Source organism: Nannospalax galili, unplaced genomic scaffold (assembly GCF_000622305.1).
Source record: "Nannospalax galili isolate Female #2095 unplaced genomic scaffold, S.galili_v1.0 scaffold9, whole genome shotgun sequence".
NCBI classification, from domain to species: Eukaryota; Metazoa; Chordata; class Mammalia; order Rodentia; family Spalacidae; genus Nannospalax; species Nannospalax galili.
In genome coordinates this window covers 5,774,684-5,791,058 of record NW_008360332.1, presented here as the reverse complement: position 1 = coordinate 5,791,058, position 16,375 = coordinate 5,774,684, and the positions used below count along the sequence as shown (strand labels likewise).

Genomic DNA, 16,375 nt, shown 5'->3' with positions numbered 1-16,375 from the left:
CCCCAAGTTGGTACTGGTCAGAGTATTTTGTCACAGCGATGAAGAACAAACTAAGACAGTGGACTAGGAGAAGGGATGATATCTGCTTGGATGATTTAGTTTATAAAGAGGCTCAATTTATATATAGATCTATACAGTTTCTATAAGGTTACTTTTAATTTACATTTTTCATGTATTATTGTATGTGCCTGCACATGCGCATTTGGAGGTCAGAAGACATGTTTCAGGAGTCAGGTCTCTCCACCATGTGGGTCCAGGGGATAGAACTCAGGTCCTAGGCTTGGTGGTAAACACCTTTGCCTCACCCATCCTAAAGTTTTTAAAAGGCTAACTTTCTCTCTGTGGTTTGTAGGAGACTTTAATCTTTAATTCTCAAGGAAGGAATAATGAGAAGAAACCAAAAACATACTGGGTGAGCTGAAGCAATGCTTTATTGCAACCACAAAGCACCAATTCAACAAGGCATCGACACGTAGCGGCTCAACACGCATCTCTTTAAACAGAGATGTAGCAAGCCCACTTTTTCAAGATCTCAAAGACAAGCACTCAAACCAGGAACCAAAGTACGCATGACAATTAAAAAAATATTACAGCATCGTGAAGGAATATATATAAAAATATTCTGTACTAGTAACAAGGCTTTGAGCTCTATTAACTCTTGGCAAATCTCTTCAGAAACAAATTATTATAAATACCAACCATAAAGTAAACAAAAACAGGAACAAACTGCTTTCTTTAGCAACAAGGAACCAATGTAAGCAAGTCACTGTAAGCAGAAAATATCACCCCTGTGACAGTGAGTTGACTAGGATGGATATCCCCAGGGCAAAACAAGTTTCTCTTTTCAGAGTGACAGTTCTGCTCCTGAAGGGACTGGGTACATGTTCATTTCAAACACCGCAGCATGTCTCAATAAAACCTTAATAAGGTCAAGTGGAGGACCCTCTATAAAAAGGGTGTTGGCAATTCCATCCAAGTAACACATGTTCTATGGAGCAGAGGCATTCACGGAGGACAGCAATCCCTCTCTTTTCTCCCCTCCCCAAATAGTGTTGTTTCTCCTCATTTCTAAGTATGTAACCCAAAGATGCTCATTCCAACCCATCCGTACGAACAAAGAAAAATCTTATGATTTCAAAGCCCTTGTCGGGAGGGTACGTCAGAGTGTGAGATGTTAAAGATCACTCATTTCACAAACACCAGAAAGAAAGCCGTCTTGTGCATGTTCTGACTCTGCTCCTGCTGACTGAGTCAGGTCAGCCGATGAATTGCCTAGTCTATCCAATAGGATAACGTTTTGTTGGATGGAAATTCTTTACATATACACATGTATGTATCCTGTTTACAAAGTTTCTCGCATGAAACTAAATTACGTCATCATTTTCGTTTTTTTTTCTTTTTAATTTTTTTATTTTTCTGAGGTCTGAGACCTCAGTTGGACTTTACTATGAAGAGCTGTTCTTCAAATGCTTGGTCTGCAGAGGTTTCACGTGATACTCATAGATTTTGAGAGCAGGCCCCAACTTTAACTGAAGTCCTGTCAGCACATCATTCCTCGTCATCAAGAGCAGAGATTTTCCATCAATTTCCTAGAATGGAAACAAAGGGAAAAGCCAGGCTGTAAGTTCTGGAGCTCAAGGATAATAAAGACAAAAGGAGTGAAGGGGAGGCCACGCGGCTTGTCCCCGGGCTGAGAAGTCACCTCTTTAGCAGTATGAGATGGAACCTTCTGGTTTTATCTTTCATCTTTCATGTCCATTCTTGGATTAAACACAATCTACAGCTGATCTTATTTGCAAGATCATACCACACATGTCACATCATTAAAAGTTCCCAGCAAGTTTAAAGCCTGGTATACCCCCTCAAGGGTCAGAAGTGTTGCTTCTGAATGGAATAAGGACACACTCGTTCCATTAATGCATGAAAATTTGCTAGAATTTTCTATATACTTAATTCCAAAAATGACTCTATCAGTTGCAATGAGCAGAGACTTTTATTTTTTGGCACACCAAGGATCAAGCAAAAATTCACTGGCCTGAAATCAAGAAATCGGGAAAAAGAAGCATTGGATTTGAACTCTCATCTGCCTACAGCCTTTGTATAATGGAATGCCTCCTGCCTTCTCCTCTCCTCTCTTTTCCTCTCCTTCTTGCTCTCCTCTTCTCCCCTGTCCCCGCCCCCCGTTTTCCTTTTTCTTTCCAATGCTAGGAAAAGAAATCAGGGCTTTAAGCATGCTAGGCAAGCACTATACTACTAAGCCCTAGTCCCTGATCCTTCTATTTCTCCTGACACTCAAAATTAAATACCTGTTATCTAGAGGGTCTAATGGGTCTTGAGTCTTAGATTTCTAAAAATCTCGCTAATTGCAATACTAGGCAGTAGTCAATGACTTGTCCTTTGGGAGGCTCTCTTTCTGTCCTACTTCAACCTGAAACCACCCTCTGCACACTGAGGCTCCCTGTCACGTTTCTTCTTAATGGATCAGAACGCCAAAGAAGGCTGTGAGGGCTGGGGTGGGGCCCCTGCGAGCTGTGAATCCCTTCCCTGTGGTGCTTTGGAGTCTGCTCCTCATCTCCTCCAGGCACACAATCTGGCATCTTCACACCAGGTACTTTGAAGACTACAAAGGGCTAGGATGATGAAATAAAAATGGGCTCCTCAAGAAAGAGATGAAAACTGTTTGAAAGGATACTTTGAAACTTCTGGAAAGGAAACACTGACAATTCTGACTGTGACCTTGTTTTCGTCATAGTCTATTATTTGGATTTTTATATCTTTAAGACAGAGCTAGTTCTTAGGAGATTGGCTCAAGAGATGGGTTAACTGCTTAACAGCTTTATTTGTGATTTTCCTTGTGCACTCCTAGACCTACCCAGGTTGCCAGACAAGGAGAAAGTGGTAATGACATACAAGTGCACCCCCTTTTGCTCCATTCCCCAGGGAATTTCACTACTCCCAACACTCTCACAGACCTTGAAAGGCTGTGGAGAAAATACATGTTGGATGCCTGAAACTGGAAAAACACCACCAGGCCAAGAGGGCGGGGAGTTCCCGCTCTGTGACCTCAGGCTCAGACTTTCCATTTGTTTCCTCGTTGGGTGGTGGAACCCGGGGTTTCCCAGAGCTCCCCAAGGAAACCCTCTTGCATGTATTCTGGGAGCTATAGGTGACACTTGTCCTTACCCCTTCCCCAGCTCTCCACCAGTGTGGTCAGCTGCCTACCATGGATCACAACAGGGCAAGGGATTACATCGAACGGCTCCACACAGTTTTTGAAAACTTTCAAAAAACATTTGTTTTTCAGCTACTACAAAATATTTCACACTGATTCATGAGAGACAACAAGAGACATAAAAAGCAGTTACTTTTAGGGCAAGAGTTGAAAATTACCTAAGAACGCAGGAATTGACTCTAACACTAAAGCCTGAATCTTTCTCTTTCTTTCTCTTTCTGTCTCTGTCTCTCTCATTAATAATCAAGATTTCCATCAGTGAAACCTGTAATCATGAGGGGTACATCTGAATCATGGGGTGAACTTGCTTGTGTGGAGCTAATGGCTCACAGAAACCCCAGACACAGAGCCAAGGCCACAAGTGTCTGCGTTTCGGTGGCTGTAAAGCTCAGCCTCTGCTCACAGTCAGTGAACACCATCTTTTTTCAGCGCTTAGCTGCCAAGCCCTGCCTGCTCCATCTTCCCTTAGCTCTGTCACTTAGACTTAATCCTCTGTTTCAAGCAGGCATTGCTGTTTTCAGACCCGACTTCCATTTCTATACAACCAAACTTCCTTCACTAACTGAAAGTGAATTTTAAAAAGGAAGAAATCCGTGCTGGCAAAACACCCTCTCCTGCGACTCAGCATTTCTGTTGAGTGTTTCTGTGAAAAATGCTGAAACCTGGATTTTACTTGAGACAAAATGAAAAATCATGTTTTATGATCCAATTTGATGATTTCCCTTTGTTTCACAGGCACACTGCAGGTCACCTCAGAGCAGAGTAGGGCAGAAGGCAGCTCCATCAGGAGGGCATCACTATGTGAGTGTTGAAATGAATATTGAAGTCCACTCATACAACAACACTTTCTCCTTAAACCCTGACTCCAGCAGCTCAGACACGAGGGCAGAAGGAGAATGCAAGTTTTCCAGCAGTGAGGCAGCAAGCTGAATCCTATTTCTACAACCTACTGAGGCAGGCAAGTATAGGGAATGGCTTAGTAACCTAGAACTCCACTTGGTTTGGGCTATGCACATACCCCTCTTCTAATAATGCACTTGGTAGCCTGAGACACTTTCCTGCACATACTAAGCATACACATCAAGCTCTGAACAATCCACTTAGCAACCTAAGACCCCCCCACCTACACTGAGCTACACCCATACCCCACTCAAACAATGGAATAAGTTTCTCCTCCCTTTAACAATCAACAAACTTAGATTCCATCCAATCACACTCTTCTTATGTCTGGGTATGAAACGAGGAAGGTCAATCCAGTCTCAATTAGTTTTGGATGCATGTGCAGTAAGATAAAGCTGTGTTCCCAAATGAAATATTAAGGCAAATACCCTATTTACTATCTTATGCCTACACATAATTGGGCTTGCATTTTATTAAAATCAGATGCATTGTGGGAAGGGGCATGTGTAGAAGAGAAATGGTTATGTAACAATCTGTTAATGAAATAGAGAACCATCAAAACTACTCCCTTAGCAGCCAAATTCTTCCTTCTCTTGATCCCCATAAAAGGAAGCCCCAAACAATAGTCAGGACCCTCGACGATCTGCACTCATGTGGCCCCTTGTCAATCTTTCTAATCTATACTGTTATTTCATTTTTGAATGAAGCATTCTTGCTACTTTTCAGTCTGTGTGCATCTTTAATTCTTGAAGAAGATACCAAAGACCTAGAAACACTGACCTAGACCCAGACCACCCAGAAACACTATTCTGTGACCCTGGGACTTTACTTTCCCAAAGTATCCTCACTTGTAAAATGGAGGTAACTCTGGAAGAGCTTTGGAAGCCAGAAATGGCTTCTAGCACAATGCCTGCATGTGGGGGGCTCTCAGTGGCTGCCAGGTGGGAAATGATGGGCACTGAACGGAATGGGATGCATTCTCAACCAAGTCCACCCTATGCTTCCTTTCTGTACTGAGGACTCTATGCCAGAGGGATTCGGGTCTATTCCTGCTGAAGGTGAGAAAATGCACCAAAATTAAAATGTTCAGAAACTACATAAAACAGTTGCCTCATAAAAATTACATGCATGAGAAAGTCCCTTTATTAAAAGAGCTAATAATTTGTTATATAACTTCCATAAAAGATTACAATTGCAAATGAAGCCCCCAATTTTGCCAATCAGCATGAATTGGAAACTGTAGAATTCTTCATTAACTTTCCTAAGGAACAACTCACCAGAATCCCAGTCTGTTTATTAATACAAATTGAAGGGATGAAGTGTGACCAACTCCAGCTCAGCAGAACAAACAACCTAAGATTTTGCAAATACATCATGATTAAAGCCAGAACAAAGAGATAGGCTGCAGTTTGGCATTTCCTTGCTAATGGATAAGCACTTGCTAGCTTCAGTGTAATGTATTACAGTGTTTCTGTTTTCATTTAAAAGTAAACTCCAAGTTTTTGTTGGTCCATAAAATTAAAAGGGTGTGGTGGTACACACCTTTAATTCCAGCACTCGGGAGGCAGAGGCAGGGGGATCTCTGTGAGTTCAAGGCCAGCCTGGTCTACATAGTGAGTTCCAGGACAGCTGGGGCTACAGGGAGACCCTGTCTCAAAAAGACCAAAAAAAAAAAAAAATTAAAAGTGTTTGCCTAATTAACAAGTTCCAGCAAGTTCTCACTCACTGAAGTGTAGAGATGACAGGCCTAAATTTCCAATGGAGGTGAGAACCCGGGCTTTAGAATGAGTGAGTAGGTTGCTTAGGCGTGAGGCTCAGGACACACCACCATTTCACCCCTGCTTAGGCCGGGCCTGGGCCTCTCTAAGCTTTGTTTCCTCATCTATACCATGGAGAAAGCAACAACTGTGGTGCACTGCTGAAAGGATTTGGAGATAACACGCGTGAAACACACTTCCAGACATCTACTGAGCACGCACCAAATACTATTTTTAAATCATATTAAAATACCCGAACCGACTTACTTTTCACTCTCTCTGCAGCGTGAATCCATACCTAGTAACTCCTTGAATTGAACCTGATTGTGATCAAGTCCAGGGAAAATGCATAGGAAGAAAGGTGAGGTGGGAAGTGAGGCAGAGAAGACAAAAAGAGAAAGGCTAGTGAGACAAAGACACATCACTAAGAAAGAGGCCACTGGGCAGTGAGTAGCCAGGGAGGGCAGGGCAAACGAGGAAGAGCACAGGGTTCCTGTCTTTCACTGTGGTGTACTGTCTGCCACACACACACACACACACACACACACACACACACACACACACAACCTCGCCCCCATGTTGAGGGACAAGGCTTAATTGAGAATCAAAAGACAGGTTAGCTGGTCAGCTCTGCTACTCACTGATTTGCCATGTGCACATCTGGCCCATGACTCCCCCTGTCAGTGAAACAAGAGCTCTGAACTAAGCTGAACTCTGTCCATTCTAGTTCTGATTCCAACTGCCTTTAACAAACATCAAGGCACACCACCTCATATGCAGGTCCCTGTAAAAAACACAATAGCAGTTCCTTACCAACCATGTGGAGGATCCTGATGAAATAGTTCATTTTCCATTTCTATCGGTCCTCTCACGTTCTCTAGAACTTTCTTAGTAACAACTCTCTTGCCATTCACTATCTGGCTACAAGTGGTGACCAGTCTGAAGTTTCCCATTCCACTTCTTACAAATGGTACAAATGTCTCAGAGGCAGGGGAATGAGATCTGGATTCTAGGGACACAAGTGGAAAATCCCTTGTTCAATATGGGGGTGACATTAAAGAAGGAGGGAGGGAATCTCCTGGGCCTATCCACGGAGCCAGTGTAAAAATAGTCTCCTGAGAAGAGGTCTTCATCTTCAACAACATTCTGGAAGGGGCAGCAGGTCCTCCAAGAGCACACTTCCTCCTCCAAATTGCTTCTGTCTCTGCTGCTACCTCTGATTTTCCCTCTGCTATGGCTTCTGGACCTGTCATAGTCAATGCGTTTCTCGGCATCTGATAAGACATGGTAGGCTTCTGCTACTTCTCTGAATTTCTCCTCGGCTGCCTCCTTGTCCCCTGGGTTCTTGTCAGGGTATACCTGCAGGGCCAACTGGTGGAAAGCCTTCTTGATATCAGAGGAGGATGCATTCTGAGGCACCCCAAGAACCTTATAGTAATTCGCCATGCTTCAAACAGCCTTGCCCCACCAAGTCACAGGGTTGGTATTTTCAAGAATTTCCATACAACTTTGGAAAGGAAGACGGACAACTATTCAAGATTATGCCTTGGAGTCTTCTCACATGGTTCTTGGGGTGAAGCCTCTTCTGGGGGGAGAAGTTTCTCTTCAGTATGTGGATCTTTCATATGACACCACAACTGTCTTTGCAGCCCATTGCAGGGAGTGACTATGAGATCATCATTCCAAGCTAGTGACTTGCAGGTGATGCTGTGCCTGCCTTGTTTTCCTATTGGTGGGAAATTTGGGGTGGGTAAGATAGATCTTGGAGAGACTTAAAGATAAAATGCACACTTAAAAAATAAGCACTGTGTGCTGTTAACAACAAGAAACTGTGTAACTCAAAAGTATTTACCTCATTTGGAACAGTCACGAGTCAAATAGGTCCTGTGCGTAAATCAGACTCCCATGCACTTCAGGTCCCTGTGGAGGGCCAATGCTTTTGATGCCTTCCTGGTTTTCACTACGAATTGCTCTGTGTTATTTACTATTCAGTGCTGGTGCAAGGTGGGTGACCAGGGGCTTGTATTAGTTTTTCAAAAATCTTATATGCAGCTCTTTATTTGTATTTTATGTGTATAAGTGTTCTGTGTCCATGTATTTATGTGGCAGAGGCCACAGAAGCCAGAAGACAGTATCAGATCCCCTGGAACTAGAGTTACAAACAGTTATTAGCTGCCATGTGGGGACTGGTAAAAGAACCCAGGTCCTTTGCAATAACCAGTGCTTTTGTTTTTGTTATTTTGAGACAGGGTCTTCTTGAAACCCTAGCTGGTCTGGAACTAGCCACGTAGGTCATCAGGCTGGCTTCAAACTCAGATAACCCCCATGGGGCATGCCCAGAGGCCCATCTTCCAGCTTATTTTGTGAAGGTGATAACCAATAGCAAGCATCACACTGCCCTTTTTTAGGACACACCACTTCATGTTTCCCAGATTTCTTTGTGGTTTTCTGTGATTGGCTTACGGTCACTGAAATGTGAAGGCTGGCGGTGCGCCTCTTTCCAGGAGACTATGAAATCACCTGTGCGGTTCCTTCTCACTCGTCCTCTTCCACCAACTGGTACCAGAGGCCAGAGGATCCTGAAAACTGCCACAAAGAATGACAGAGGCTCTAGTCCCTGGGCTTTCGAATTACAGGGAAGCAGACTATCCTCTGACCACCCCAGATTGTTGATGTGAGGAAGAAAGAAGATTGCTGATGTGTGAGCATAGTGAAGCCACTTCCCAGGTTTTCATCTGCTTGTGATATCAGTCTACTCAAATACACCAACCATTTCTACAATGTCACCTTCACCTGTAATGTCATCTACCAGAAGAGTCTGACCTCTGAAGCACTGAAAGCCCACCACCCTCAGCCCCTTCCTATCTCTCCCTCTTCATTCTCATTAAATCCATCTTCTCATTTCAACTCCACTTTCTCCAGTGTTAGCAGTCCCCTTCACAGTCTTCTGTGTGAAGCCCATGGTTGACCCTGGGAGTCATTTATACCTTCACTCAAGTAGCCCTCTGCGGCTACTAGCCTTCCACTGTGCTCATATCATGAACATCCTAGCCAGTAGGAATGCCAAGACCTAGTCCTGCTAAACAACAGCCCCAAAACAAACCCATGAAGATGATACACTGTACAACCTCAGCTGTGTGCACAGTATCTTGACTCTTAATTTCTTCCTCATCCTCTCCCTGTGTCATCCCCCTCGGTTGTTACTCCTAACTGTTGCCACTATTTTCCAGTTTCTTATTAAACCTCTACCTATCCTCCACCATTCTGGTAAGAGGAGCTTGATTCCTATTTAGTTAAACCAAACAAAACAAAAGTGGCTATCAGGAATTCCCTTAATGCCCCTGAAGAAAAGATGCACTGGTCAGAGTCTTCCAAAAAAAAAAAAAAAAAAAAAAGCCAAAAGGATATTGGTTAAGTTAGGTCTAACCAAGCTGTAATCTGGCAATCTGAAATGTGTGGTGTAACTCAAAAGTCTGAAGACTCGAAAGTGGTTGGGGTGAGAGGTCTGTGATGTCTTAGTCAGAATCTGAAGGTCTGAGAAATGGGAGCTTCAGCTTTTGACAGCAGAGACAGAGATCTCAGATCAAACAGAGTCAGTTTGTCCTTCCTCTGAGTTCTGGTTTCTTTTCTGTTTCTGTGATAAAACATGCTGATGAAAAACAACATACAGCAGTAATGGATTTCTTTACACTTCCAGGTCACAGTCCATCATTGAGAGACATCAAGGTAAGAAACTAGACTGGAGCTTGAAGCAGAACAATGGAGGAACGCTGCTTGCAGGCTCATGCTCAGCTAACTTCATTATTCAGCTCAGGACCACCTGCCCAGGGAGTGAAATTACCCTGCCAAATAGCTTTGCTTAGATGTCCTATAGATTCTCAAAGTTAATGAGCCTCACACTATTATCCCTTTTAAAACGTACCTCCCACAAATATTCTGGTTAATGGCACCACCTCACAATCACCAAATCTGGAAACCTGGCAGTCACCTGGGGCCCTTCTCCCTCTCCTACATGTGAGGACTGGGCTTGGGGAATGACACCTCCCCTGACCATGATGAACTAACTTCTCTTGACATCTGCATTTGGTCACATGGAACATGACAATGCTTTTGGCCACCAACAGACTGTATATACAATGATGGTCTCATATAATATTCGATTTTATTGCCTGATCCATGGCTATCTGTTGGTGTGAGTACACTCTATGATAGTCACACGATGACAAAACTGCCCAATGTTGCATTGCTCAGAACATCCTCCTAGCACTGAGTGGCATGTGACTGTCCTCTTTAACCTACTCTTCCCTCCCATCCCAATGGCACTAAAAAGCAGTGTTCCCAATACCCATCTCTGTGTCCTCCAAGCTCCCCTCCACGCTGCCACTAAATGGGTTTTCCACAAACACAAATCTTACTGCATTAGTTACTTTTCTCATCACTGTGACAGAATGCCCAACAAGAAGTAAGAGCAGAAGGATTCACTTTAGATGATGGCATGGTGGCAGGAGCATGAAGCTGCCTATTCACATCCCCACAGATCAGGAAGCAGAAGCAAAGGAGGCTTCTAGCCCAGCCATAATCCTCAAGGCCCAAACCCCAAGTGACCCGCTTCCACCACACGGTCTCCACCTTCCACAACCTCCCAGACTGTGTCACCAGTTGGAGACCAGGCATTCACACACACGAGCCTGTGGAGGACACTTCACACCCACACCTTAACACTCATCATAGAACGCCCCACTTACTGACACTCGGTGGATCCCCCATGCCTCTTCTGGATGGAACTCCCATCTCCCCACCTGTTTACTTTTCACCCTTATCCTTTGCTCTTCCTGGATCAACACTTCCTACCACCAGTTTCTTGGGGTTTTCAAGACTAAGCGTCTTGTTTCATGACCCCATCCCTTTGCAGATGGTCCTCCCTTGGCCTGGAATTTTCTCAGCTTTCCTCAGGAAGTCTAACAGTGATGGTTTCAGGAGACTTTCATAAAGTAATGCTTGCAATTACTATTATTTTTAAGTTTTATGCTTATATTTGAAAAAACCATAACAAATACTGAAATAACTAAACAAGGAAGTGCTATGCTCCCAGACCTCTTACTGTGTTTATAACTGTTGTCATTTCAACTGGGGGATTTGGGTACTTTAGTCCATTAGAATTTATTCTATTTCAATTTAAAAAACTAGTTTTTTCCTTGTCAGGTTTGCTGTCAATGACTTCCCTTGGCTGCTTTCCCTCAGCACGACTCATTTGCTGGTTATTTTAACTTTTTTTTCTGAAGTTTTAGAAACTGAAAAAATACCTCACCAGAGTGAGTTACCACACCCCTTGTTCATTATACTATAAAATATTTTGAGCAGCTCGATAACTTCCAATTGTTAGGAAATACCAAGCTTCAAAGCACTTGAATATTTTCAGTGCTGGTATGAAATGCTGATTAAGTAAATAAATTTCAACTAAGGTGGAAGATTTTAACTGGCCTAGTTCAGAGCAGGAAGCTAATGAAGTTCAAGTTTTACTTGAACAATTTTGCATTCATTCATAATTCTGAGGCTTACTTTTCGAAGGAGGGCTCTCAGAACTGTATACACTTAAGCCCCTACAAAACCCGGGCTTATCCCTGGCTAATGAGAAACATGACTCTAGAGTCAGTGCAGGTGAAGTCAAGATGGGGGGCATGATGCTAGGGCACTGATCTCAGTGTTGCTCTGACTGGCTTCCCACTTAACTACTCTGTTTTTGAGGAAGGTAATACTTGGTACTATGTAGCAATAAGAAATTTTATTTATCTTTATTGAGATGGTGCCTTCAAAAATTTGTCCAAAGTTAGCAACAACAAGCCATCTGAAAAGAAACACCAATCTTCATGTTTCAAATAATGAGTTAAAACCACCAGATGGGCATTTCAGAGTAGAAGGCTGTTCATGTGGGTAAGGGAATACAAAGAGGTAATAGAGTAAAATTAATTTGTCACTGTGAGATGCATGTTATTTTGTCATGATATTCTGGGGGGGATTATCTCAGAAATACATATTGTTCCAAAAACAAAATCACTGATGCCACTCCAAGAATGAGAACTCTGCACGGTCTGAACCACATGGCAGTGACTGTATGTCAGTCCCCTGTCTTCTGTCTTCTTCTTACATGTGAGTCAAAGGATCAAGACAGAAGTGGAGTAAGCATACCACAGCTGGGTGGACTGTCTTTGTGACTTGCAATGAGATCCAGTCTGATGCTGAAGCACTGTCGAGAATGCCAAGAGATGCTTTATACCAGTCTGCTGCTTGTCTAGCCTGAGCTTGACAAAATGAATCTCACCGTAAATGTTCTGAGGAAGGTGAAAGGACTCTTGCTGAGGTTAGTCAAAATCGTCTTTCTCAAAAGCTCTTAGGAAAGCAGAATTCCTGAGACACCTTCTTTGATCCTTGAGAACCAGGCAACCCTTAGCCATGAGTAAGCAGCAATTACTTTTCAATCACCTACTTAAAACAATTCTATGCTTCCAGTGACTTTCATGCTTTCTTCGCATTGGAGACATACTTCATGAGGACCAATTCCAGGATGACAGCTTTGACTCTCAAAGCAGGAGCCTGAGCAATGTTCCATTGTTGAACTCAAGAGTCCTAGAAAGGCCAGTGTCCCAGGCTGTCCAGTGACCATGGAGAAACTAACAGAAAATCAACCAGGAGTCATGACTCCCACTCATGCCTGTCACTAAGAACTCGGAAAAACAGCCACTTCACCATGGAGGCTGTGGGAGAGACAGTGCTGAAGGCTGTCATTCCTGCCTCCTCTAGAAAGACTCCCACTGCCTCTGGTGCTCACCAGTCAGAGGATCTTTTGAAGCACTATGTTAGTGAGCACAGACAGCCAGAGTCTCCATGGGGTGAACAGCTGCAGCTCAGTGACATAAACCACATGCCAACCCCAAGGAAAGCAACATTCCTGGTCATGAAGGGTACTAGCCAGAACAGTAATTCAGCCTAGACACAGGCATTATCCACACTGGGTCATGACAGTAGGGTGGGCAGGGACTTAGGCCTTCCTTCTTGGTAGTTCTTTTAACTTGTGGTTGTGGCTCATACAGAAGACTCAAACAAGGCTTGTCAGAGAACCTGATGGCGATACAGGTTCAGGTTCACCATACAACAGGGACTGGGGACATGACTCCTGTCTTTCAGATAAACCTTGCCTAAGCGGCCTAACATCGTCCAAAGGGACACTCTACTAGAAAGCCACATCTGAGTCTGGTTGCTACAGCAACACAGTATCTGGCAATGTACTGTGAAGTCGGACCTTGAGGACAGATTCTCTCCTGAAGGTAGATGATTGTGGACATATTTGACAACAGTCTTAATACTGGTCAATATGGGCTGCTGTAGCAACAGGAACCTATTGCCATTCGTTTCAGAGGTTGAAAGCCCAAGATCAGGGTGTGGGCAATCAAGGTCACAGTGCTGGCTACCTTTCTGGTTTTGGGTGCCCAGCCACCCTTGTGTTGAACCCTTCGATGGGGCTGGAGGTACAGTAGTCCAGCTTGCTACTTCCAGTCTTGCAGAAGGGGATTCATCCTACCCTGGGGGTCTATTCCCATGATCTCATCTCAATCCAGTTGCTTCCCGCTGGCCCTGCCTCCTAGTACCATCACATCACATATGAGATTAAGTTTTCAGCATAGGAATTGTGGGGACACCAACATCCCTGTAAGGGTCACCGTGAAAACTTGGGCACACCATCCTGGTCTAGCCAGCGATGCCTTCCTGGCCATCTAATTCTTTCAATGGGAATGAAAATGTCCCATGAGGCGAAAGATCTAGATCACTTCCAGAGACTAATTCAAAGCCCACTCCTTACCCACCCAGCTTCCCTTCCACAAGAATGAAAGGACTCGAGCTTCAGGACCTGCTTGCAAAAAGTCTTCTGAGAATCCATTTATCAAGCTACAGAGTTGGCAGACTCCACACAGGACATGGAGGATTTCTCAATGGGATGTTCCCACTTGCATCTCAGTGTCTCCAGAGCCAGAATGAAGTCATCCCTGGGAGAAAACACCTCTGCTGGGCCAAGCTCCGTACTAGCCAACCTCATTTCTGAGGCTGTGCACAGCATCTGTAAGGCTCAGGGAGTGTGCTGTCCCCTTGCATGGGGTCTGGCCTCAAAGGGATCTGAGCCAGAGCTTGACCTGAAGAGGCTTTGGGGCACCTGGGACTCTGGCCAGGAGACCTTTTAGCTGAGCCCTTTTTATATTTTGTGAACCATCTACAATATTATTTTAATTGAATTTTAGAAGAGAGCTACTCAATTGCAATGACACAAATGGACATTATACCATTAAGAACCAAAATAAAATATGCTCCAGATAATTTGATTCTACTTTCCAACCTGAGCTATTATTTTCCACCAGGATTTTATAAAAATTTTCAGAAAATGAAGTCATAGTTTTTTTGTGAACACCCATATTTCTACCACCTAGAATCTATGATTAATATTTTTAAACTATTATCCTATATATTTTCCCCTAAATACTTCATTTTTCATATCTTTGTTCAATACTCTTATAGTTCTTGAGATAAAATTTATAGGTTGTGTAACACAAAAATACGAATAATTTCCACAAGCCAATGTATATGTAGTGAACAGTACAGATACATATAGTCCAAATGCTGACCAAGATACAGTGGTATTTACCTATATCTACATCTCAGTAGTCATAACACTGATCAAGACACAGTGATATATACACACGTACTGAGTCTTATCAAGATACAGTGATATGTGTATCTGTAGTCCTAACCCTGAGATACATAGGTGTATATACCTATAATCCTAATTCTTACTGACATATGTGTGTGTACATACCTGCAATCCTAACTTTTACTGAGACCCATGTATGTGGGTACATACCTGTAGTCCTAACTCTTATTCAGATACAGAATGCTACCATCACCCAGGAAGTTCTCTTCTGTCCCTTCCCAGATCATTCTCCACCCTCCACCTATCCAGAGGCATTTATTTATTTATTTTTTCTGCTATTGATCTGTTTTACTGCTCTGAAAATCTAACGTGGACCCATCTGGCATGAACTCTGTTGCATAATGCTTCTCTCACCCAGTATAATGTTCTTGAGAGTCATCCAAACTGTTGTGTATATCAGGAATTCATTCCTTTTCACTACTGGGTAATATTTCATTCTTTATATACTTGAGTTTCTACACGCATTTTACTATTGATATATACCTAGGGTTCCAATTTTTGATTACTATGAAAAATCTGCTAAGAACAATTTTACACAACTCTTTTTATAGATATAATTTCACTTTCCTTGGTAAATACACAGCAGTAAAACTGCCAGGCTATGGGTAGAAGTGTGTTTATTTTCCACCCCCACCCACACTGTGGGAGAGCTCTGATGCCTAGACGTGGACATTCAGCACCATCTATCTTTCTAACTTTAGTTATTCTGGTGGGTGTAAAGTCATTTAAGCTTCTATTTTGGCAAATTTTCCAAACTATCAAAAAATATACATATATAATGATCAAGTTTGGATGAAATATTACTTGAAGAGATTTGCATATGTGATTTTAGAAAAGTTACTTTATCCAGAACCAGGTTGTTCAGTCAACAGCATCAGAATAAGCAAGTGGCTGAAGGAACGTGGGGGAAGCGGCCAGACACACTCTTCAGTTTCTTGTTCTCTCAAATAGATTATAATAAGAGAAAATGAAGTTAATGCTTAGAAAACTGTAGCCTTCATTGATAGATGAATAGGAAGTTTGTATTCCAAAGGGAAGTGAGCAGGGCAGACCCCAAGTTCTTCCCCCAGTCTGCCTCCTCGTGGTCAGACCCCTGGAGACCGTTCTTGCTGTGCTGGCTCTGCTAACTAGATGAAGTCATAAATTTCCCAGGGGATTGGGAGCGATGCCTGCTCCTCCCTGTTTAATACTGAACTCCTGGGTCTGAGAGAAAAGAATATTTTTAGCATCAATACTGTGTCAGGACCTTCCAGGGCAATTTGTATATTTTGCCCCTTAACTGTTACAGCAAGATCACTGTAAAGTTAGATATTGACAGTCTCATGTTACAGATGTGAAACAAGACTTAAAGAGCTATGGCAACTTGCTCTGAGCTACACACATACAAAAGAACCAGAATCTGACTCTACATCTTAGTTTTGCCCTGCTGAGCACCTACAAAGTAAATCACAGGAGGCTGAGTAAGTTCCTTGGGCTCTGGGATCACTAGTGGTGGGAGGTGCTTTTGGTCTCGTCATCTCTCCTCTTTCATTTCTGCCTGCTTCCTCCAGTGTTTGCAGTGAAGGGAAAGCTGATTCCCTCCGCCCCTGAGCATAATCAATCCTTTAGAAGGCTCAGATGGGAATGGGCTAGCCTGCTTCTCTGCAGTTGTGGCTGTGTTCCAGCCTCAGGGTTTGCTCTTGCAGGGAGGAATCATCAACTGCTCTCCTCCTCCTCCTCCTCCCTCTCTCC

At 43.2% G+C, this 16,375-nt stretch overlaps 1 protein-coding gene across 2 annotated transcripts in view; it reads right to left on the bottom strand.

The window, feature by feature from the left end:
* Nucleotides 1–418: 418 nt before the first annotated feature.
* The window catches only part of Samd13 (sterile alpha motif domain containing 13), a 54,308-nt gene continuing 38,351 nt past the window's right edge, over nt 419–16,375 (bottom strand). For both annotated transcript variants that reach the window (XM_029560284.1, XM_029560285.1), the window contains exon 4: nt 419–1,589. In XM_029560284.1, coding sequence (XP_029416144.1) covers nt 1,446–1,589 — 144 coding nt within the window. In that variant the 3' untranslated portion in view covers nt 419–1,445. The remainder of the gene's footprint in view (nt 1,590–16,375) is intronic.